This window comes from Bos grunniens, chromosome 13, assembly GCF_055505025.1.
Source record: "Bos grunniens cultivar Pamir isolate PY7600 chromosome 13, Bosgru_T2T1.0, whole genome shotgun sequence".
Lineage (NCBI taxonomy): Eukaryota > Metazoa > Chordata > Mammalia > Artiodactyla > Bovidae > Bos > Bos grunniens.
Genome location: NC_141177.1, coordinates 62,918,670 through 62,943,309, shown reverse-complemented (window position 1 = coordinate 62,943,309; position 24,640 = coordinate 62,918,670). Strand labels below are relative to the sequence as shown.

General features: G+C 38.9%; 1 protein-coding gene across 11 annotated transcripts in view; it reads left to right on the top strand.

Annotated features, from left to right (window-relative positions):
- MALRD1 (MAM and LDL receptor class A domain containing 1) overlaps positions 1-24,640 on the top strand; it is a 754,524-nt gene that overhangs the window by 148,258 nt on the left and 581,626 nt on the right. For 3 of the 11 annotated variants that reach the window (XM_086334563.1, XM_086334560.1, XM_086334554.1), the window contains exon 2: positions 8,491-8,583. In XM_086334563.1, the coding sequence (XP_086190689.1) occupies positions 8,511-8,583 (73 nt within the window). In that variant the 5' untranslated portion in view covers positions 8,491-8,510. Of the gene's footprint in view, positions 1-1,695; positions 1,893-8,490; positions 8,594-9,568; positions 9,678-22,792; positions 23,130-24,521; positions 24,614-24,640 lie in introns of those variants that run through there. The other 8 variants (XM_086334556.1, XM_086334559.1, XM_086334561.1 and 5 more) reach the window with 7 other exon arrangements.

Below are 24,640 nucleotides of genomic sequence, written 5' to 3'. Positions count from 1 at the left end.
ATGCCTTTAAAAAAAAGTTATATTAATCAAGACAGAATAGGTTTTCTATAAGTGCAGAAATACGGATCAATGGAACAGAATAAACATTCCCCAAATCAATCTATACATGTAGGGAACATTCAAGAAATAATTTTTGATTCAGGATATTTCTCACCAATAAATGATTTAGTATTTAAACATTGAATAATAGAAAATTTACAGGATTGATTTACATTTCTCTTTCTGGAATTTGGTGACAGATTTACAAAACAATCTTTGGGTTTTCAGGGAAAATGCCTTTGGTTTTTATGATGTTTATGCTATCATAGGAGATAGATAAGAACTAATGAAATTAAAATGGGTAATTTCATGTGGTAACAAGTTCTTGGGGGCTTCCCAAGTGGTGCTAGTGGTAAAGAACCCGCCTGCCAATGCAGGAGATTTAAGAGACACAGGTTTGATCCCTGGATCAGGAAAATCTACTGGAGGAGGTCATGGCAACCCACTCCAGTGTTCTTGACTGAAGAATCCCCCTGGACAGAGGAGCTTGGTGGGCTCAGTCCATCGGGTCACACAGAGTTGGACTGATTGAAGCAACTTAGCATGCACAAGTCCTTAAAGAATCCTGGGCTGAGATACTGCCATGAGGAGGAGGTGAAGAAAGAAAGAGAAGCTTTCTTGGGCTCAAGGAAGTTCAGGCAAGTTCTCAGAGGAGGGGATAATTAAATGGAGATCTGAAAAATAAAAGGTGGGTGCCTGGGGAGAAGTGATGGGAGCGAGTTGCAAAGGGTGTGTTTACCTGTCTGCTCGTGCCAGGCTCCTCTGTCCATAGCATTTTCCCGGCAAGAATACTGGAGTGGGTTGCCATTTCTTCTCCAGAGTTCCAAAGGAAGGAAGGAGCAAAAATATTGAAGAGAAAACTGAGTATCTTTTTATACTGGTTAATCATTTGGCACATAAATAGGTACCGTATTGTGAAATGAAATTCATATTTTATGGCAAGACAAGGATATAAACAGAAAATATTTTCTCTGCCCTTTGGCCTCCCCACTCCCTGCACTGTGCATTGTCTATCTGCATTATGTGTTGAACAACCTGCGCCTGATCAGCAGAAGCACCCGCTCAACCAGAAGGAGCTACATTCTCCTCACAGCAACAACTCCTTAAAGATAACATTCCTTCCTAATCTTCTCAAGGCCCAAGACACTTCCATCTGGATTGTGTAAACTGTCAATAATGCACCACTTATTGTATAGCCCTCTGTTTCAAAAAATGTATATAACTGTGCTTTGACTTCTAATGGGTGGAACAGTTTTCCGAGCTTTCTGAGATGCTGTTCCCAGGTTAGGATCCTCAAATTCTTCTTGAATAAAAATTTTCAATTTCATTTTTAGATTGATTAATTTTTCTTCGACAGTCTCATAACATCTTTTGTTATCATAAAGATGGTAGTTATCACTTTTTGAGCCCTTTACAAGGACTTCATGTTTATTAACTCATTTAATTCTCACAACTATTCTATAAGGTCAATATGTTTATTAGAGAGTTTACAACTTTGTTTTGGAGAGGTTTAGCCATTTGAAGAATTTGGATTCAAAACAGTCATTTTATCCAATGACTGTTTGGATGTGGATTTATTTATTTATTATTTATCTAATCCATTTTATCCAGCCTGTTTCTGACTTACTGGTTTATACTTCTCTTCTGCCATCCTAGGTAGATTTGGAGTTTTATAAAGAAAATGCTTTAATTGGCCTGGGCTGCAATAACAGAATGCCATCGACTGGGCTTAGCCAACAGACATGAATTTCTTCACAGTTCTGGGGGCTGGAAGTCCAAGAACAAGTTGATGGCTGATTTCATTTCTGGTGAGAACCCGCCTTCTGGCTGGCAGAGTTCTCTGTCCTCACATGGTAGGAGAAAGCTCTGGTCTCTCTTTCCTTTTTTTTTTCCCCCCTCAGAACATTAATCTCATCATGGCAGTTCTACCTTCATGATCTCATTAAACCTAATTAACCTCCAAAGGTCCCACCTCCAAATACCATCACATTGGGGTTAGGGCTTCAAAATTATGAAATCTGGGGGGACACATTTTATCCATAGCAGATGGGAAACATGAATTGTACATATTGGATATTCCCTAAAATTCTCATCAAAAAATATGAAAGTAGTATTACATGCATGAAAACTAACTAATTTTACCCAGCTAATTCCTACCAGTTTTCCAGGTTTCAGTTTAACTGCTAGTTTCCCAGGAAGGCTGGCTTAGCTGCCATGGTACCTTGCTTATCCATCAGTGATTTCTTATCTGTTCTCTCTGACTTTGTGAGCTCTGTGAAACCTCTCACCACTGTATTCCTGGTGTGTGGCGGTGCAGTATCAGGTACAAAGTAGCTGCTCAATAAGTATTCAGTTAAATTGATGTATGTGTTAGTCACTCAGTCGTATCCGACTCCCCGTGACCCTATGGACTGTAGCACGCCACGCTCCTCCGTCCATGGAATTCTCCAGGCAAGAATACCAGAGTGGGTTGCCATTTCCTTCTCCAAAATTGATGTGTGATCCGGGGCAAATTAAAAGCTCTCTCAACCTTAGTTCCCTCATCTGTAAAGTTTAATCTACTTCATTCAGTTAAGAGAATTTGGTGAACTGGTGGATATGAAAATATTGTCTCTTTATTCCCCCTTTGCTTCCTCATCCACCATTTATTTATTCTCTTTTAAAGTTCTTCACGTTACTCGCACAACTGAGCCCATGCGCACACAAACACACCCACACCCACACCTTACTTGCAGAGTACCATATGATTTAGCTATCTGAAAATGTTAAGCAAACTGTGACATGTGATTTCAAAATGGATCTATATTTCTGAAGCGGTAGCTGTAATTCTTTAAATGCCAAGACTAAAACAGCACATGGTGATTGTTTTGTCTAAAGGTGACCTTTATCACATCGAAGGCAGAGGTAATAGGTTTTTCTGTATCTGGTATAAAAGGTTTAGACAGACTGCGCAGCATTCAGTTCTTTGATATGCCTAAGTTAAAATTTGTTGTTGTTTAGTCGCTAAATTGAGTCAGACTCTTTTGCACCCCATGGACTGTAGCCCACCAGGCTCCTTTGTCCATGGGATTTCCCAGGCAAGAATACTGTAATGAGTTGCCATTTCTTTCTTCAGGGGATCTTCCTGACCCAGGGATTGAACCCACATCTCCTACATTGGCAAGCAGACGCTTTACCACTGAGCCACTAGAGAAGCCCAGTGAAACATACAAAGTAACAGTAATTTTCAAGCAGAAAATTAGGTCACATTATCTGAAAAGCATAAGCTTGCTTATCATGGTAGAGAGATGAAATATTTGAAGTTATGACTATTCTGAAAAATCTAAAGTGGTATGAAAAGATGAGCATGGGTCTAGCTGATTAAAAAAGATTTTTTTGTTGTTGAAGTACAGCTGATTTAGATGTTGTGCCAGTCTGTTGTACATCTAAGTGACTCAGTTATATACATATATATATGTATGTTTTTTTTCCTTTTTAATTTACTTATTTTGGCTGTGCTGGGTCTTCGTTGCTATCCGTGGGCTTTCTGTAGTTGCAGTGAGGGGGGGACTAGAACTGAGGACGGTGGCATGGCTGTGCTGGGTTAGGGAGAGAGCTGAGCATCTAAGACTTGTATTCCAGCTTTTAATAAAGTCTAATTTTCATTCCTTCAACTCTACTCTGTTTTCCAAGGCATTGGTGCCTCCAGTGGCTGAGATCCTCAGGCTTTCTGTGAGACATAAGTTTTTTTTTTTTTTTTCCACCTCTGCTAAGCCCTTTACAACTTCTCCATCTACTTTCCATCTTTCAAAATTTGTTAATCTCATTTCTGCTTTCATCTTCTTCCCTAATCTCTTTGTACTTTTGCATCTATATCTTTTTTTCTTTCATCCTTATATCAGGTAGCTTAGGAAGCAGAGAGACCATCTGCCATATGTAACTAAAATCCCTAGATATTTTTATAAGCTGGAGAATATAAATTCCGTAAATAGACTCAGAGAATTGAATGGATTAAGCAGTGATTAATGATGGTTTCATTGACTAAATGTTTAAGTCTAGAAGTTCATGATTCTGAATGCTACAGTACAAAGAAAAACACTGTTTTATAGTTACCATTAGGTGTACAGTGTTTTGGTCACTTGTGTTGTTGTTGTTTAAAACAAGAAGTGGTGTTACTGCTTTTATTGGGAGCCTTAGACCCAGAAGGGACGCATGTATATTTATCACTTCTTGTTCTGCTCATTCTCTGACAAAAGCGCTCATACATTGAAACTGCAAAGCATGAGGGGGAAAGAAAGAAGGAAAGAGGATGAATTTTCCACTCTTCAGTGATTGAGTTGGCAGCACCAGCCACTACCAAAAGAAATCTGCCCAGCGTCTGTTTTAATCAAACATATTTATAACTCAGTCCTTTACATTTGTAATTTAACAATTGAATTAGTTCCATTTAACTGGCAGCAGATGGTGTGTGATTATTGCCTTCCTAGAAGAAAAAGAAAAAAAAAAGCCTGTCAATACTTGTTAAATATGGATTAAGCCAAGGGTTACTGAAACTCCTTGCGTTTTCATTAATACAGTTCATTCAACTTGAATTTGGCAATTAAAATGTATAGAAATCACATTAATTCCATATTCATTATGCATCTTGGCACCTCAGCTGCAAAATGAAGTAGTTAGACAGTGAATTCCTCTTGGAGATATAACTTATTTTTGCTATTTTAAGTTAGAAAATAAAATTGTCCCCGTGTAAACATGGGTGGAAGTTTATATTTCAAAGTTGATAATGTTTGTTAGATGCTTTCCTCCGGCATGGAGTCAAGGGAGACCTGGCAGCCTGTTATCTGCTGGGCATTCTCTCTGGTTAAAAAGGAAGGTGGCTCGGAGCGACCAGGAACATGGTCTCACTTACCACCCAGGCAGCAGATTGAATGTAAATAATGTTTTCAGCTCTTTAGAAACTGTAACCACATTTTTTTTTAAGTAAATTACTATGCAACAGGCTTATAAACCTGCTCAGAAGAATTGAGAATCTTTTTTAAAATTGACCGAGTTCAATCTGAAGTAACTGTGGTTATCTTGGAAGTTTTCAGGATGGAATGAATGTTTGACTGAGTGGAACACATTGCATTATATACTGAAGAAATAACAGTCAAGTCATTTTGTCTCAGGCTTGAGGGTTCCTGTGTTTTTTGTTTTTCTTTTTTTAATGAGAGTTGACTTTTTAGAGGGTTTGTTTGGTTGTTATTGTTTTCAGGGTGTTTGCCTCTTGGGGTTTTGCCTTATCTTTCATCTTCATGATATTTTTCTGGGAAATCTGTTTCAGGTGAAATGCACGGGTGGGCCCTGCTAAAGCATCCTTTCCTCCCTCCAGGGCTCAATTGATCTTTCTCTACTCAGTGGATCCATCACTTTGCTTTCAATTGCTGAGTGTTCATCACTCATTTATTTCCTGACTGTCTTAGATGCCTTTTTCTTCAATTTAGAAAAATATCTTTTGCCAGTGATTGTTTTAAAAAGAAAGTCTTTAAAAGGGATGTACATGCATGTGTGTGTGTATGAGTGTGTTCTGAAGTTCTAGAATAGGATAGGAATAGATACAGAAAAAGATATGGAAAGGCAGATGTATTCTGGCATTTGAAGGAACTTTCCAGTAAACTTCCCTGGTGGTTCAGACAGTAAAGAATCTGCCTGCAATGCAGGAGACCTGTGTTCAGTCCCTTGGTCAGGAAGATCCCTGGAGAAGGGAATGTCTACCCACTCCAGTATTTTTGCCTGGAGAATTCCATGGACAGAGAAGCCTGGCCGGTTACAATCCATAGAGTCACAAAGAGTCAGACACCACTGAGTGACTATCATTTTCACTTTCACTTTTTTCTATAAAGTAGGACAAAAATTTTACAGTCTGTTAGGGTTTGGGCCCCTTATCTAAAGTTGATCTGTCACAAGTTAGGGAACATAGTAAGTTGAACTATATATATATATTTGTAGAAAATCAGCAATTGAACATCAGTAATTTTATATGATGCAACATTATACCTTAAAGTTTCCTTTTTTAAATTAACAAGACTTGAATTCCCTGGCAGTCCTGTAGTGAGGACTCTGTGCTTTCACCACCAAGGTTGACAGTTTGATCCCTGGTGGGGGAACTAAGATCCCACAAACCCCATGGTGTAGCCAAAAATTAAAAACACACACACACACAAAACAGGATTGACAAGACTTGGTAATTTACTGTATTTTGTGGTGAAAGAAGAGGGAGTTAAGTGAATTTGATAACTATTGGTTTTGGGTATTTATCTTGAATTTAAATCCATGGTCATCAACATCAGGATAGATAACAGCTTTCCTATAAAACTTTGTTTCAGGCACATTTTTATGCTGCCTATCTCTACCCGTCTATCTCTCTGTCTGTCTGTCTCTCCATCCATCCATCTAATCAGTGAATCCTCTTTTCTGTGAGAAAATATCAATATTATTATTATCCCTAATTGGCAACCCACTCCAGTATTCTTGCCTGGAGAATTCCATGGACAGAGGAGCCTGGTGGGCTACAGTCCATGGGGTCATAGAGAGTCGGACATGACTGAAGCAACTTAGCACACTAATTTATGGAGCAGGAAAGGGAGGGTTAGAGAGAGAGGTTAGCTAACTTGCCCAGATAACATAGGTGGAAGCTGGTGGAGGCTGGGTTCTTATTCAACCTCTCTCACTCCAGAGTCTGGCGAATAAGCCCCACATCATCCCTTCCATGGGCTCTGAATGCTATCCCTATCATATACTAGTCCCTGGTGTGTTTCATTTCCTCTTCTCTCCTATAGGATTATTTTATACATCTCCTTTTTCCTTGAGCCTCCACTATCTTCTCTCCTGCATGCATGCATTCTCAGCTCATGACTTTGTTTTCCAGGTCTCTAAGAAAATGGAAGTAATCCAGAGGGGACAGAGGAGCCTAGTGGGCTGCCATCTATGGGGTTGCACAGAGTCGGACACGACTGAAGCAACTTAGCAGCAGCAGCAGAGGGAACTACCTTCTGCTCCACCATGGTTAACTACCTGCCTTCTTAATATTTACTCTCCCCATCTCCAGTGGACAATGGATCCGCAGTCCCCGCAGCTCCTCCCCCAAGATGCTAGTGTATATCCCCTTTACTCAGTGCTATTCCTGTAGCAGTTTTCTCCTCTTTTGCATTGCTAACTGGTCCCTTTCTTCTGTGTTAGTCTACTAAGCACACAAACAAGTTTCCATTTATTTCCCTGTTCTTAAAAAGTGAAGCTCCTTTTATCTCATGTCTTTTTGTCAGTTACTCTCCCACTTTTCTGAGCTTCCCTGGTGACTCAGAGGGTAAAGCGTCTGCCCGCAATGCAGGAGACCTGAGTTCGATCCCTGGGTCGGGAAGATCCCCTGGAGAATGAAATGGTAACCCACTCCAGTACTCTTGCCTGGAAAATCCCATGGACAGAGAAGCCTGGTAGACTACAGTCCATGGGATCGTGAAGAGTCGGACACGACTGAGCGACTTCACTTCACTTATAAGGGCTTCACTTCACTTATATGGCAACCCACTCCAGTATTCTTGCCTGGAGAATCCCATGGATGGAGGAGCCTGGTAGGCTACACTCCACAGGGTCACAAAGAGTCGGACAGGACTGAGCCACTTCACTTTCCCTTTTCACTTTTTTTCACTCCCACTTTTATCCCCCTTGAGATAAAACTCTTGGAAAGAGTTATCTGTAATCACTTCTCCAAATTCCTCTCCCCATTTTCAGTCTTGAACTCCAAGTAGACCCTTGTCTGCTGCCCCCGACAAAGTCACCAATAAGCTTCACAGGATTGCTGTATCATCGTTCTACTCTCAGTTGATCTCTCAGCTGCATTTGACACAGACGATCTGTCTCCTCCTGAATTCCTCCTTTAATTTCATTTCTGGAATGTCTCACTGTCCTGGCTTTCATCCTACCTTCCCATCTGTAGCCTCTCTGCCACTTTTGCTCCTTATCTTTCTGACCTCGGAACACTGGAGTGGCCTAACATTCAGTTTCTCCTTTCACAACCTTGGTGCTTTCATCCTGTATCTTGGCTTTCAGTATTGTTTGCATCAACTTTTCCTGATGCCACTTCAGATCCTCATACATTTCATTTCAGCTCCTCAGCCTGCACCTTCTGTTTTCTGCCTCCTGCATGCCATGCACTGTTGGTGTCCTCTGAAAATTCCTATGTTGAAATCAAATCCCCAAGGTTTGCAGCTTGATTAGGTCAAGGTGAATGAAATCCATACCCTTATAAAAGAGACTTCAGAGTGCTTTCTCATCCCTTCCTTCATGTGAGGACATGGAGAAGATGACTGTTGTCTATGAACCAGGAAATGAGTCCTAAAAACTGATACTTGCATCTGGGGCTTCCCAGTCTCTAGAACTATGAGGAATAAAATTCTGTTGTTTATAAATCACTCAGTCTATGGTATTGTATTACAGATATCCATATGGACTAAGACATGGCAAGAAGTTTTCTGTTAATGCCGCCTGGTGACCTCCTTGCCTATGCAACCATCCCTACGCCACTGGGAGGTGAGATCAAGTGAGTAAATTCTCTCCTTTTCCCCCTCTTTTTGGCTTTCTTATCATAGTTTTGCTATTCCACCCCCTGGTGCTTTAGTTTCCATCACTACTACACAATTCTCCAAAGAATGGCAGTGAGCAATGAATAACACTCACATTTTCTTCTAAGTACTACAAACATAGCCTTGACAAAAATATATCTTTTTATTAGATTCCAGAATTGTCCACAACAATCATATTCTAGTCTTATTTCTTATTGGATGCTCTATCACATTAAATTATACTTACTATGTATCTTTGGATTGTTTCATAAGTAATTTCTCTGTTTCTACAACATACCCACACTTCATGGTAATAGTATTATTTTTCCTTTCCTAATTTTACTTTCTACTTACTTTGTTGCTGTTCAGTTGCTAAGATGTGTCTGACTAGTCATGGCTGACCAGTGTGTCTGACCCATGGACTGCAGCATGCCAGGCTTCCCTATCCTTCACTATCTCCTGGAGTTTTCTCAAACTTGTGTCTATTGTGTCGGTGATGCCATCCAACCATCTCATCCTGTGTCCCTCACCTTCTAACAATTATAGTTATCTTGCCTTCTATATACTATTCCACATTCTTATTGATTGATTCTTTTCTTTGCCTTACTTCATGAATCTTTCTAATTTCTCTTAGTCCGGATTGCTTTTGTTAATCATCTGCCTTAAAAGTACCTTTCAGTGTGTTCCAACAAGTGTCTCTGACTCATGCTTTCTCACTCCAAACCCATACCATATGCATCATATAGTCTCGGACTGGATTTGATTCAAGCATAATTCTAAGGACTCTGAACACATCCAGCCCTTTAGAAAGCTGAAGCAAAAGTAGTTCAAGAGAGAATAGATTGGTGAATAGAGTGAGAAATGCAGATGTCTTTGTTTACCATTGAAGAGCAAAGAAAGGGGACAAAAAATCATTCTCTATTATTCACTTGGTCATCTTCCTGCTCTTTCAGGCTTTTGGAGCACTCTTCCGTGTTTTGTAATAATATCAAGCAGCCTGTCCTGGGGCTTCCTCCCTCCCTCCCTCGCCTCTGCACTCTTGCCAAAGAACAAAGGACAAAGGTGAAGCACAAAAGCAAATGTCAGAGAACCGTGAATCACTAAGATTTAATCACAACGTTTGGCATATTCCATGTCTGATTTGTCTGTGTGGCTTCTCTCTTTAAGTCTACAATGCCAAGTCTTCTCTATGTCATGTGGAGAGATGAGTTTTTGGTCACTTGGTAGATAACATAATATGGCCCACATTCTATTTATTTTTTCCTAAACACAGACACACATGAACACCCAATGAATTTGTTTTTCTTCACTTATAATTATGTATTTCCTGCACTGGTTGCCTTAACATCAGAGTGTCCACCATTGTTATGATGTTGCCAAGCTGTGTATCCCTTGCTACTTGAATCTTCCAAATTATTAGTTTCTAATTCCTTCCCTTTGTAATTCTTATCAGGCTTCCCTGGTGGCTCAGCATTTGGTGACACTCTTCTCTAGCTGGTTGGCTCCCCCGACATTACAGCAGAGGCTTTTGATAAGACAAAGTTGAATTTATTGCTTACCATGGTAAGGGAGAACACCACCTTGCAAGGCTTTGCCAGAGAGATTCATTTCATAATATGCCCTTTCCCTTAAATTTGAAATCAATATTTTATCTTATTTCTTAAAATCAAAATCAATATTAAATTCAATGAAAGAGGAGTCCGGCAGGGCCTGAGGGCTATGGCAGACAGCCTGGCTGCTGCAGCATCTTATTTCAGTGAACTTGGCTGCACTCTGGGAGCCTGACCCGAGAACCAGAATCTCTCACAGTCACTTCTCAGTAGGATGGATTTTGAAGACTTGAGGTTGCTGGTGGGTTGAGATCACCACCTGCCTCTACCTGCTGCTAAGACTTTGGGAAAAAGTTTACCCTTGCGCTCATAGAAACTCTAACATGTGGAAAATCTGAGCTCTCCTACACTCTCTTCATGTCTGCACAGTTGGCTCTCTATACTGTATTTATTTTATGGCAGAAACCCATAATAACAAACACCCACCCCACTGAGGGGAAAGCAATAGAACTCCACAGTTTGAGAGGTCATACAGTTTTGATTACTCCAGGGTCTCCGGATGGCTGTTGCTCCGCTGGGAATCTGATCATCACACTATATGTGCAAGTCCCGTAGGACCCAAGTTTTCACCATAACGTTCTCAAGTCTTAAAGGCAAAAATCGTATGTTTATTTGGAGGGAAAAAAGAGCCTGCTGTAACACAAAGCTCTTTCTCTAAGGTGTTGTCACTGGCTTGATGATAATGTTTATACAATGAAGGATTGCTTTCTAGAAAGTTTTCTTGCTATAGTCACAGCTTCTTGCAATCCAAGCCCCCTTCCCTCTTCTGTCCAAGGTTGTTAGAAGGTTATCTTCCTGCTCTTCCAGCTCTCAGCCCTTTACTCATCATGAGGACCCTCCCACCACCCCCACTTAATCAGTGTCTTGTCTTCCATTTTGGGATCTGCTCTTGGATTTGCTTAGCAAAAGTAGTGTAAGAGGAAAGCTGGTGAGATGAGGTTTGGGAACTGGTGTGCTTGTGACCTTGCAGGTGAAATGGACACCACTCTGAGTGATTTGTGAAGCAAAATAATCCCTGACACTCACTTGGTGATAGCCCACCTGCTAATGATTTCACCAATAGTGACCTGGGAAATCAGTGCCCTCAAGGATACAACCATTGAGGTATTTGAAAGACTGGGGAAACCAAAGCTTTCAAAGGTGACAGAGTTGCATGGTTACTGCTAAGTGGTTATTGGTGCCCTGCAGGTCCTTAGAAGCAGTTGAGGGCTCAAAGTGAGAGCTCAGCGGTGAAAGAGTGAGGGTGGGCATGGCTGGGCAGGAGACAGGTGCCGAATAGTTACAGCGGCAAAGCTCCAGAGATGTTTAAATGTCCACCCAGGGCAGGCCTGCTATTTTAAGCTCAGGACACTGGCTGGGCAAAAAAACCTCATGGAAACATATACATTACCATATGTAAAATAGATAGCCAGCGAGAATTTGCTGTATGATTCAGGAAACACAAACCAGTGCTCTGCAACAACCTAGAGGGGTAGATTGGGATGGGAGGTGGAAGAGAAGTTCAAGAGGGAAGGGGCATAAGTTTATCTATGACTGATTCACATTGATGTATAGCAGAAACCGACATTATTGTAAAGCAGTTATCCTCCAATTAGGAAAAAACTCCATGTGGAAGCCCCTGGGGATTCTTGCTCTGAAGAGTGCCCTGAATCCTCAGAACTTAGTGTAATAGCATCATGGATCGGGGAGGGGGTTGGCCTGCTGTTGACCTCTCCCCTCCACCTTGGGGTCATGGGACGTGTGGGGGATCCGTGTTGTGCGTGTAACTGTGGATTGGCCATGAGCCACTCTCGGCAGGTGTACTGGCTGTGTCCCCTACTCAAGTTGGCTGTCCCCTCTCCAAGCTGGCAGTGCTATGGTGTTAATGAAAAGAGCGGCTAGCTGCTAGAACCACTGTAAACTGCTGGACACACTGAGTGTCTGTACTTTAAACACATCTGATGTGCTTTCATCTCTGCAATTCTGAGTTGATGCATCCCTTCGCCCAGAATGGGCAGAACAGCTAGAGTGAAGGCAGTGGGGAAACGGTGTCAGGGGAAGGGGTGTTAACGTTCTTGCCGATGTGAAAATAAATGAAGATCGCCCAAAAGAGAACACACAGAGGCTTTTTATTCCAAGCTTGGTATAGCAAGGGTCAGTGCCATGACTTGCACAGACTCAAAGGCAGGCAGAGAACTGGGGAAGTTTCATAACGAGGAAAAGGGAGAGCTTTAGGTGGGACTTAATGGATGTTGTTGCCATTGGGAAGCTGGAGGTGGACCAGCTAATAAAAAGTGAGTCATGTTACTGATTGGCTTGGGGGGAGCATATTTAACTTTTTTTGATTGATCTTGAGTTGGAAGCAGGAGCAAGCCCTTGTCTTTTCACTATCTCTATAGTTTTACCTTTTCCAAAATGTCATATCAGTTCAGTTCAGTCGCTCAGCCGTGTCCGACTCTGTGATCCCATGAATCGCAGCACGCCAGGCCTCCCTGTCCATCACCAATTCCAAGAGTTCACTCAGACTCACGTCCATCGAGTCAGTGGTGCCATCCAGCCATCTCATCCTCTGTCGTCCCCTTCTCCTCCTGCCCCCAATCCCTCCCAGCATCAGAGTCTTTTCCAATGAGTCAACTCTTCCCACGAGGTGGCCAAAGTACTGGAGTTTCAGCTTTAGCATCATTCCTTCCAAAGAAATCCCAGGGCTGATCTCCTTTAGAATGGACTGGTTGGATCTCCTTGCAGTCCAAGGGACTCTCGAGAGTCTTCTCCAACACCACAGTTCAAAAGCATCAATTCTTCGGCGTTCAGCCTTCTTCACAGTCCAACTCTCACATCCATACATGACCACTGGAAAAACCATAGCCTTGACTAGATGGACCTTAGTTGGCAAAGTAATGTCTCTGCTTTTGAATATGCTATCTAGGTTGGTCATAACTTTCCTTCCAAGGAGTAAGCGTCTTTTAATTTCATGGCTGCAGTCACCATCTGCAGTGATTTTGGAGCCCAAACAAATGAAGTCTGACACTGTTTCCACTTTTCTCCATCTATTTCCCATGAAGTGATGGGACATAGTTGGAATCAAATCATGTATAGCTTTCAGACTTACTTCTTTAAGTATTTAATTTCCCTTCTTTTCATAGCTTATTTCTTATCACTGCATATTATTCCATTGTATACATAGTCTGCAATTTGTTTAATAATTCAGATATTGTAGGACATCTTGATAATTTCTAGCTTTTGGTGATTTTATAAAGTGTTATAAGTAAGTTGTGTGAACATAGTTTTCAAATAATTTGGTTAAATAGAAGTGTGATTACAGGGTCATAAGGTAGAATATGTTTAGTTCTGCAAGAAATTACCAGCTGTCTTCTGAAGTGATTGTACCAGTTTGCATTCCCATCAACAGGGGATAAGGCTTTCTCCCTTTTTGAATTTTAGCCATTTTAATAGATGTGTAATATCATATCATTGTTTTAACTCACAGTGCCCTGAACACGTGTTATGTTGATTATCCTTTCATATGCTTATTTGCCATCTGCATATCTTCTTTAGGTGAGGTATCTATTCATATTTCCCACATTAAAATTTCCCCCCAGATTTATGGAAATATTATTGATGTATAATGCTGTGTAAGTTTAAGATATACAACATGTTGATTTGATGCACTTAAATATTGAAAAATGATGACTGCTATCACATTAGCAAACACCTCTGTTATGTCATGTAATGATAATGACCATAATTACCATGCCATGCGTAATATCCCCAGAATTTATTCATCTTCTGAGTAGACGTTTATAAGCTTTGACCAGCTTCTCCTCATTTTCCCCCATCCCCAGTCCCTTGTAATCACTACTGGATTCTCCATTTCTATGACTTCAGCCTTTTCCACATACAAGTGATATATACCATTTGTCTTTGTCTGGCTCATTAAGCATAATGTCCTCAAGGTCTATCCACGTTGTCCCAACTGGCACTATTTTCTTCTTTATCAGGGCTGAATAATACTCCATGTGTACATGTACCGCTTCTTTATCCATTATTCATCTGCTGACAGACACTTAGGTTACTTCTGTAACTTGATGGTTGTGAATAATGTTGCAGTGGATATGGGGGCGTGATACGTCTTCAATATCCCATTTTCATTCCCTTTGGCTACATACCCAGAAGTGGGATTACTGGATCATGTGGTATTCGTATTTTTAATTTTCTGAAAAAAATCACATAACTGCTTTCTAAAGTAGCTATACAATTTGCATTCCCAGCAACAGTGAGTATGAGTTCCCTTTTCTCCACATCTTCACCAACACTTATTTTCTCCTGTCTCTTGAAGACAGCCATTCTAACAGGTATGAGGTAATACATCATTGTGATTTGGCTTTGCATTTTCCAGATGATTACTGATGTTAAACACTTTTTCACGAACCTTTTGGTCATACCTACATCTTCTCTGGAAAAATGTTTATTTGGTTCTTCCCATTTTAAAATAGAATCATTATTATTATTTTTGATATTAAGTTGTGTGAATTTTTTAAACATATTTTAGATATTTGCCTTTTATCTGACTTACAAATATTTTCTCCCATTTCCATAGATTGTCTTTTCATTGTGTTGATGGTTTCCTTTGCTTTGCAGAAGCTTTGAGGTTTGATCTAGCCCCACTTGTTTGGTTTTGCTTTTGCAGCCTTTGCTTTTGACGTCAAATCCAAAATAAACAAACATTGCCAAGATGAATGTCCAGAAGCTTACACCCTCTGCTTTCTTCTAGGAATTTTATGGTTTCAGGTTTTGGATTGAAGTCTCTAATCAGTTTTTTTTTTCTTCTTGTCCAATTTTGAATTAGATTTTTTTTCCATTGTTGATATTTCACAGTTCTCTATTATTTTAGACCCAAGACCTTTATCAGATAATGTAGTGAGAAAGATTTTCTCTCAGTCTATGGCTAATCTTTTCATTCACTTAGTCTTTCAGAGAGACATTTTTAATTTTAATAAAATCAAATTTACCCATTTATTCCCTTTTATATATAGTGCTTTGGATATTATATGTAAAAAATCATTGCCAAGCCCAAGGTCCCCTCAATTTTCCCCTATGTTATTTTCTGCACTCTATAGTTAAACTTTTTATATTTTGGTTTATGATCGACTTTGAATTAATGAAAGTGAAAGCTCTAAAGTCTGTGTTTATATGTTAATATCTTTCAGTTCAGTTCAGTAGCTCAGTCGTGTCCGACTCTTTGCGACCCCATGAATTGCAGCATGCCAAACCTCCCTGTCTATCACCAACTCCCGGAGTTCACTCAAACTCAAGTTCATCGAGTCGGTGATGCCGTCCATGCATCTCATCCTCTGTCATCCCCTTCTTCTCCTGTCCCCAGTCCTGCCCAGCATCAGGGTATTTTTCCTGGGTAGATGTCCAGTTGTTGGAAAGGTTATTCTTTCTCTGAATTGCCCCTGCTCCTTTGTCAGAAGCCAACTTGCTGTATTGGTGTGGATCTGTTTCTGGGCTCTCCATTCTGTTCCACTGATTAATTTAACTCTTCTTTAACCAGTACCATGTGGTTTTGATTACTAAAGCTTTATACTAACTTTTGAAATTAGGTGGTATATTCACACTGTTGTGAAGTCTTCAAATGTTGTTCTTCAGGATTGATTTTTCTGAGTCTTTGCCTTTTCATGTGAACTTTAGACTCATTTTGTGAATATTCATAAAATAACTTGGTGGAATTTTTATTGGGATTGTGTTGAGGTCATACATGAAGTTGGGAAGAGCTGTTAACATTGTCATCTTATCCATAAACATGGGATGTTTCTCCATTTATTCAAATTTTCTTTGATTTTTTAAAATAAAAACTTTATATTTCTGTATATTACTCTTATGCATATGTTTTTAGATTTATATTTATACATTTCTTGGATACTAATAAAAATAGTTCTGTGTTTTTAATTTCAAAGCCTAATTGTCCATTACAGGTATATAGGAAAGTGGTTTACCTTATATATTAACCTTGGATCCTGTAACCTTTCTGTAATCACTTGTTAGTTTCAGGATTTTTTTAAAATTTGTGGTTAAAAAAATTTCTTTTTACATGTAAAATTGTCATAAAAAATTGAACAGTTTTATTTCTTCTTTCCCAATCAGTATATCATTTGTGTGTGTGTGTGTGTTTCCTTGCTGCATTATGTAGGTCTTTCAGTATGATATTGAACAGGAAAAGAGGACATCCTTGCCTTATTTCTGATCTTAGGGAGAAAACACCTACTTTCTCACCATTAAGTATGATATTAGCTGTGGGGTTTCAGTAGATGTTCATCAAGAAGATAATTTCTTTATATTCCTGGTTTTCTGAGAGTTTTTTAAAATTATAATTAATGTTGGATTGTGTCCAATACTTTTTTTGCATCAGTTGATATAATCATAACTTTTCTTATTTATAGACAGTTGATGTGATGGATTACCTTAATTGATTTTGAATGTTGAACCAATTTTACACATCTGGAATAAATTCCACTTGGTAATGTATAGGGTGGCATATAGTTTGGACATGACGAAAGTGACTTAGCTTGCGTGCACACACATTTATTTTTATACATTGCTGGATTTGATTTGCCTTCAGTTTGTTGGGGATTTTTACATCTGTGTTCATGAAAGATTGGTTTGTAACTTTTCTTCTTTTGTCTTTTGTCTGGTAATAGGGTAATGCTGTCCTCATAGAACTGGAGTAGGAAACAGCAACCTACTCCAGTATTCTTGCCTGGAAAATTCCAAGGACAGAGGAGCCACATGGGCTACAGTTCACGGGGTCACAAAGAATGGGACGCAACTGAGCAACTGAGCACACATGCATGTCTTCATAGAATAAGTTAGGAAGCATCCCCTCTGCTTCTGTCTTCTAGAGGAGGTTGTAGACAATTGAAGGAATCAAAAGGGTTACTAGTTCATGACCTTCTTTTCTGGAAAATTTTTACTTTAAATATTGCCTGTCTATATTTCTTTTTTTAATATCTCTTGTAAGTTTCATTTAGTCGTATGTTGGATTCTACGATTCTATGTTCCAGGCTGTTAAACTATACTATAAAATATTTGCATACATCTCTATGGTGCATTTTGTATATTTAAAAAAATATCTATCTTCCAATTCACTAAATTCTTTATTCATTTTTTTTTCTTCCTGCTTCTACCATTTACTTTACTTTCATTCTCAATGATTATATTTTTCCTGGGCACTTTTATAAAATCATGTTTAGTCTCTTTCCTTGTGCTTGTTTTAAAATTTTAATCTTTTAAAATCTTTGATAAATAATTTTTATTCACTATTACATAATACCAGTGTATGACACTTTGGGTATGTAATTGTAGCTTTGTTTATTTGATTATTTGTGATGGCCCCGAGTTATATAGACTTGTTTATGATTTGCCAGTTAATTTTTCACCGAGTTCTTATTTGGATGATCATAACCTATGAGAATCCTTATTGAAGGTGTCAGGAATTTATTTCCTAGCATATTCTTCCTCTGGCTTTCTGCAGTGATAGCAACTGTATTTCCCTATGCTATATAAATCTAAATCTTTTTATGACCTTTCTCAGTTCATCTTTTTTTTTTTTAATTTTATTTTTAAACTTTACATAATTGTATTAGTTTTGCCAAATATCAAAATGAATCTGCCACAGGTATACATGTGTTCCCCATCCTGAACCCTCCTCCCTCCCCATACCATCCCTCTGGGTCGTCCCAGTGCACTAGCCCCAAGCATCCAGTATCGTGCATCGAACCTGGACTGGCAACTCGTTTCTTACATGATATTTTACATGTTTCAATGTCATTCTCCCAAATCTTCCCACCCTCTCCCTCTCCCACAGAGTCCATAAAACTGTTCTATACATCAGTATCTCTTTTGCAGTTCATCTTTAAAAATTAGGGTTATGGGTCACTTCAATCTGTAATACAGCAAGTGCTTTCTCATGCCTTCTTCATGCATCTTATACCTTCTTTCAGTCATTATTTTGAACTCATCTGAAATTTTCCTTAAAATATTCTTTAGTACCATCTTTCAGTAATAAACTCTGAGTTAATGCTAGTTCCTTTTTCCTATTTCCCTTCCAACTCTTGGGAATTTTCTTTGAGTTTTTTAGGCTCAGGATTCAATTATATATTTTAAAACAGTTTATATTCCACTCCATCTATCATCTAACTTTCTTGTATTTTGAGAATGCTGCTTTTTAAATATAAAGTATAACCTACCACTTTTTAGCCAAAATTAGTATCAGTGTGAGTACATTTTTTTATAAATGTCTCATATCACCTTTCCAAGTTGTAATTTCTTTTAAGTTAGGCACATTGTCTTTTTTTTTTTTCCATTGTGTCTCTCCTATCTTCCTAACCCCCACCCCCAATGTCTAGTGTAAAGTAGCTTCTCAATATTTAAAAAAAAATAGAATGGTATGTCTTTCTAAAATGAATATTCTCTGTCACTTTGCCTCTTGGAAATCTCACCTTTATATTGCCTTATGAAATTATTGAACAATTATTGCCAATTAAAATTACATAGTCCTTTTTTAGACTATGCAATTTTAGAACTCATCTCTCTTTGAGTTCTAATCCAGGTATGTACCATCATTTAATAATCACGTGATCTTGGACAACTGAGTACTATTTTTTAAATTTAGATCTAGGGAACAATGCAAGACATTTTGGATATAATGAGACAGTGTATGTAATGCACCCAGCCCAGTGTATGAGCACTGGATCTCTAAGACTTGTCCTTTTCCTCAGTAAACTAGATAAAAACATCCCTGGGTGCTACCAGTATCAGTTTATACCCCTTTGGTATATGTAGAGGGAAAGTGATTAAATATATTATCATTTGAATATAATTTTATCTTTTGGCCACAAAATATAAATTTGCTTTATATACTGGATTATACTGATTTACTTTGGGTGCCATTATTCCAGTTCATTTCTTGTCTAAATGATGAATGGCACTTGAAACAGTATAGAGTAATGTTAGTTTTAGGAGACAGTAATGGTTAATAAAGGAGTTTCCCAGCTGAAACTATGCAATAAACAGCTATGACAGCAATGAAATATATAACTTTTTTTCTAAATGGAAAATAGTGATCATATAAAATGTTAAGGGACCTGAATTCAGTTAGAATATAAAATTGAAATGTTTTTATGTTTTCATGCCTTTTTACACTCTTCTGCTCATTCTTTTTTCTTCTTTATAACATTCTCTCATTTCTATTCTCTTTTGTCTTCCTTACTTGAAAAGGAAAATCTGGAATGAGTTTTGACATGATACATGTCTTTACTTATTTAGTGTGAGCAGGTGGTGGAGTGTATTGCCAATGCAACACAAAATTGCAATTTCAAAATCTAAAGGACCTTTAAAAACAGAACAAGATTTGGAAATAAAAAAAAGCCACATTGAACACAAGAATTATATCCCTTTTATGTAGAGGCACTAAAAACTTCAACTCTTGCATTTATTTACATGTGCCTAGCAAAGCAACCCACTCCAGTACTCTTGCCTGGCAAATCCTATGGATGGAGGAGCCTGGTAGGCTGCAGTCCATGGGGTCGCTAAGAGTTGGACACGACTGAGCAACTTCACTTTCACTTTTCACTTTCATGCATTGGAGAAGGAAATGGCAACCCATTCCAGTGTTCTTGCCTGGAGAATCCCAGGGACGGGGGAGCCTGGTGGGCTGCCGTCTCTGGGGTTGCACAGAGTCGGACATGACTGAAGCGACTTAGCAGCAGCAGCAAAAGTTGAAATGATAGTAAGCTCTCCTAAATTACATTCAATAAGGAATTACTTACGGACCTATCTGCCAGGACCTTGCTAGTAACTCATGATACAATAGCGAGAAAGTCACAGTCCAGCTCCAGTCTTATAGACTAGTGGAGGAATCACTGAAGTAAACATCAGTGACCACACCAGACCCAGAAGTGTTTAAGATTAGTGAGCAGAAGACTATGAGAGACAATCCGGTGACAAAACTTAATTCAACCTGAGAAAATAAGTCAAGATACTTCAAAGATAGTCTTCAAAATTGGAAAACTAAAGACTAATTAATATGCATCTGGTGGTTGGAATAGGAAGGAGATCTCAGATCTGGAGTCTTGAGATGCATGTTCAGAAAACTGCCAGGGTCATGCTTAAGCAAAATTGTGATGGAGAACACAGAGGAGGATTCAATCAGCAGTGAACTGCAGCAGGTAAGCTGCTAGGGCATATGGCACCTACAGTTATTTCAGATGGAAATAAGTAGGAGTGGCTTATGCTTTGAAAATGATCACTCTGCCTGAAGAATGGAAAATGAGTTGTGGATAGGAGACATCTGGTTCAGGGTGTTGCTGAGATAAGAAGTGATGGAGTCTTCACTTGACATATATGGAATTCAACTCATGAGATTTGATGACTGATGGATAGGTGATGAGAGTAGTCCTGGACCAACATATCAGTTCCTGGCTTGGCAAGGTGGTGCTGTTCACTGAAATATAGAATATGGGAGTAAAGGCTCATTGAGTGGGTGGGGGAAAGGAAGATGAGGTTAATTTTTGACACAAGTAGAGAAGTCACAGTGTCTGTCTATGTGCTGTGTGTATGTGTATATATACTCAGGAAGAAGACTTAAAATATAGGTTTGAGTAGCATGTTATATTGCAGAAGGCAATGGCACCCCACTCTAGTACTCTTGCCTGGAAAATCCCATGGGCGGAAGAGCCTGGTAGGCTTCAGTCCATGGGGTCGCTGAGGGTCGGACACGACTGAGCGACTTCACTTTCACTTTTCACTTTCCTGCATTGGAGAAGGAAATGGCAATCCACTCCAGTGTTCTTGCCTGGAGAGTCCCAGGGACGGGGGCGCCTGGTGGGCTGCTGTCTATGGGGTTGCACAGAGTTGGACACGACTGAAGCGACTTAGCAGCAGCAGCATGTTATATCATGGGCTTCCCTCATAGCTCAGTTGGTAAAGAATCCGCTTGCAATGCAGGAGACCCCAGTTTGATTCCTGGGTTGGGAAGATCTGCTGGAGAAGCGATAGGCTACCCACTCCAGTATTCTTGGGCTTCCCTTGTGGCTTAGCTGGTAAAGAATCCACCTGCAATGTGGGATCCCTGGATTGGGAAGATCCCCTGGAGAAGGGAAAGGCTACCCACTCCAGTATTCTGGCCTGGAGAATTCCATGGATACAGTCCATGGGGTCACAAAGAGTCGGACATGACCGAGTGAATTTCACTTTCACTTTCAGCATGTCATATCAGGGCTTCAGATATGGACTCGGGAGACAACAATGTATAGATGATACTTGAAATTATGAGCATGAAGAGAAAGCCTGGAAAATATAATCTGAGCACAGAGAAGGACTAACAGGTTAAACAGCATTTGAGAGATGTACAAAGAAAGGAGTAGGCACTCACTTACAAAACAGGTGGGGAGAATAAATATTTCTGAAATAGAATAAAGCACAGAGTGAGGAAATGCTAAATTGTGTGAAGTGTTTAATAATAGGGCAAAATTATGAATTTTTCTCCTAGAATCCTGAATAATCATACTGTAGAAATTTATATGTTTATTGGGCCTTTTCTCTTTGAATATGTGAAAAATCTTGCTTTCCTTGTATCTTCTTTAAAAGCATAGGTACATTATTGGTCCCTGGTCTGTGATTCTTTTCACCCTACATTCTTCAGTTACTTTGTATAGTCTTTGTGTTTTCATCTCTTGAAGTTATATTGCAGAAATTAAAAATACTTTGAAAGAACTTTACTGTTAATAAATCAAATATAAAGGACTATTTTGAATAATCTTCATCTGATTTCTATTTTTCAGCTTCACTGAATTATTATTTATAATATGAAGTTCAAGTGTTCTGAACTTGAGAATACTGTTCATTGTGAATATCACCCTGAAATCATATGTTTCACTTGTAAAAGCAAATTAAGATGAATTAACAGGGAAATCCACATACTACAGAAGAAAGAGCACTGTACTCAGCAGCAGGATATTTGAGTTCCAGTTTCTAACACCAAATTACTGTATTTCCTCATACATATACCTTAACTTTCTTGAGTCCAAATAATGTGATTTGGAAAATAATGATCTCCAGTGTCCCTTTGGTTTTTAAAATCTGGTGTTTTTCAGTTTATCTCAACAAACAGTGCAAAGTTTCCACTCAGTGATAAAGGACAAGAATTTCATTCTCATGAAACAGTTCTAATATTTAATATTTAATCTAATATTTCAGTTCTAACAGGCCTGAAATATTTGAATAAATTTTCATGACAATGTTCTGAATTGCATGAACATGATTAAACATAGGAATTCATATAGAACATTTTTATGTTGCTTCTAACTTTGCAGTGGTTTTCCTCCCATTTATGTGCTTGCTCTTTTAAAAAAAATTTTTTTTTCTTTCAAGATATAGCCTGATTATAAGGGCTTAAACTGTTTGAACATGGTATAACTAGGGCAATAAACATACATGCTTAGCTAGATATAGAAATGATGCAATTGTTCAGTTAAATATTTTCTAAAGACACTCCTCTGAAAGAGTAAATGCGCTGCCTTGGACTCATTTGTTAAGAGTTGTGGATAGTTACCAATAGTTTCCAGTCATAAGAGGTAAACCTGGAAATCAAAGAACAGAGAAAAGAAAAAGGATGTTTCCAATTATGGACTCACCTGTTACCGCTGCCTGATCTCTAAGAGACATGTCAAGTGATGCTCCTCTGCCAGAATGTTAGCTTTCCCAAAGATTGAAGCTTTGTGTGTCCTTTGGATTTCCTGTATTTTCATCTCCATAACGGTTCAACAAGGAACCGGAGCCTTTCAGTGTGACAATGGAGTCTCCCTGCCTCTTGACAATGTGTGTGACTTCACAGATCAGTGTGGTGACATGAGCGATGAACAGCAATGTAAGTTTCCTTTCTCTCCTTCCTCTAAGTCCTGTCCATCTTTAATCCAGGAGCTGCTGAGTTGCCTGAGGAAGTTCAGTTAGATGCCTGATTCTGCACAGAGTTAATTTAAATGACTTCAGTATCAATCAGAAACTAAAAGACTTTTTCAGACATAAAGAGTAGACTTATGGACACAGGTTGGGAATGGTGAGGGTGGGATGAATTGAGAGAGTAGCATTGAAGCATCATCAGTTCAGTCGCTCAGTCTTGTCCAACGTTTTGCGACCCCACGGTCTGCAGCATGCCAGGCTTTCCTGTCCATCACCAACTCTCGGAGCTTACTCAAACTCATGTCCATCAAGTTGGTGATGTAAAATAGATAGCCAGTGGAATGTTTCTGTATGATAACAGGTAACTCAAATCCAGTGGTCTGATAGTCTAGAGGGGTGGGATAGGATGGCAGGGGTAGGAAGGAGTTTCAAGAAGTAGGGCGAATACATATACCTATAGTTGATTCATGTTGATATGTGGCAGAAGGCAACACAATATTACAAAGCAATTATCCTTCAGTTAAAAATAAATAAATTTAAAGAAACAGATCCACAAATAAAAACAACTCTACTTAAATGTTATCATATTGCTAAGATTCCACTTGATGGGATGTATTTTGAATCAGTTTTTACTGAGTATCAAGAGGGAATGAAATGCAAAAAGGTAAGTTTAATGTTGTTATCCATGAAACAAGATTTTTAAAAAACTTAGTCATGCAGTTTTAAAATGCTGTGATGGAAATTATGAGCTTAAGTTGGAATATAGTTATGGGAATATTTAATATGAATTTAAGATTGAGGTTTTATTTTTGCTTCTATGATATCCCCACCAAGTAAGTTGGTACCTGTTGTACACAGAGCATAACTGATGAATATCCTTTGATTCTAAGGCAGAGGAAAAGAGGGGAAGCCTTAGAGAGTTCAGGGCCTTGATTTGGATCCTGGGTCAACCATCTACTAATTGTGTGATCTTGAACCTCCAGTTTGTTATAAGAAGTCATAAAATGAGATAAACTGATCTCCCTGGTGGGAAAATGCTCCTGATATAACATTAATAAAAAATTCACTTAGGAAGATATGGGTAAAGGCATGTATGTTTCTGTAGTTTCCATTACAGTATCACATCCTGAAAATAGACTGCATTTCATCAATGGAACGAGTGCCATTCCTACAGGCAGCCACCTTTTATAAACAACATTTTCATACAATTAAATGGGTCCATTATTGATTTGTAGTAACCCTCAGATACCTGGAGGCACTAAGTCTAGTATTTTAGAACAATTCAGTCAAACAGTTTCTGTTTTGTGTTCAGATATGATCTTAATTAGTGCTTACAGAATTCTTCATCTTCTACATACAGCTCTACATATTTGCTTTGTTGGAATTTGTAAATTCAGTCGTTACTACAAAAAAACAAGAAAAACTGGAAATCTCCTCTTTAGAAGGAAACAGGTGAGGGATTTTTCTCCTACAGTTTGT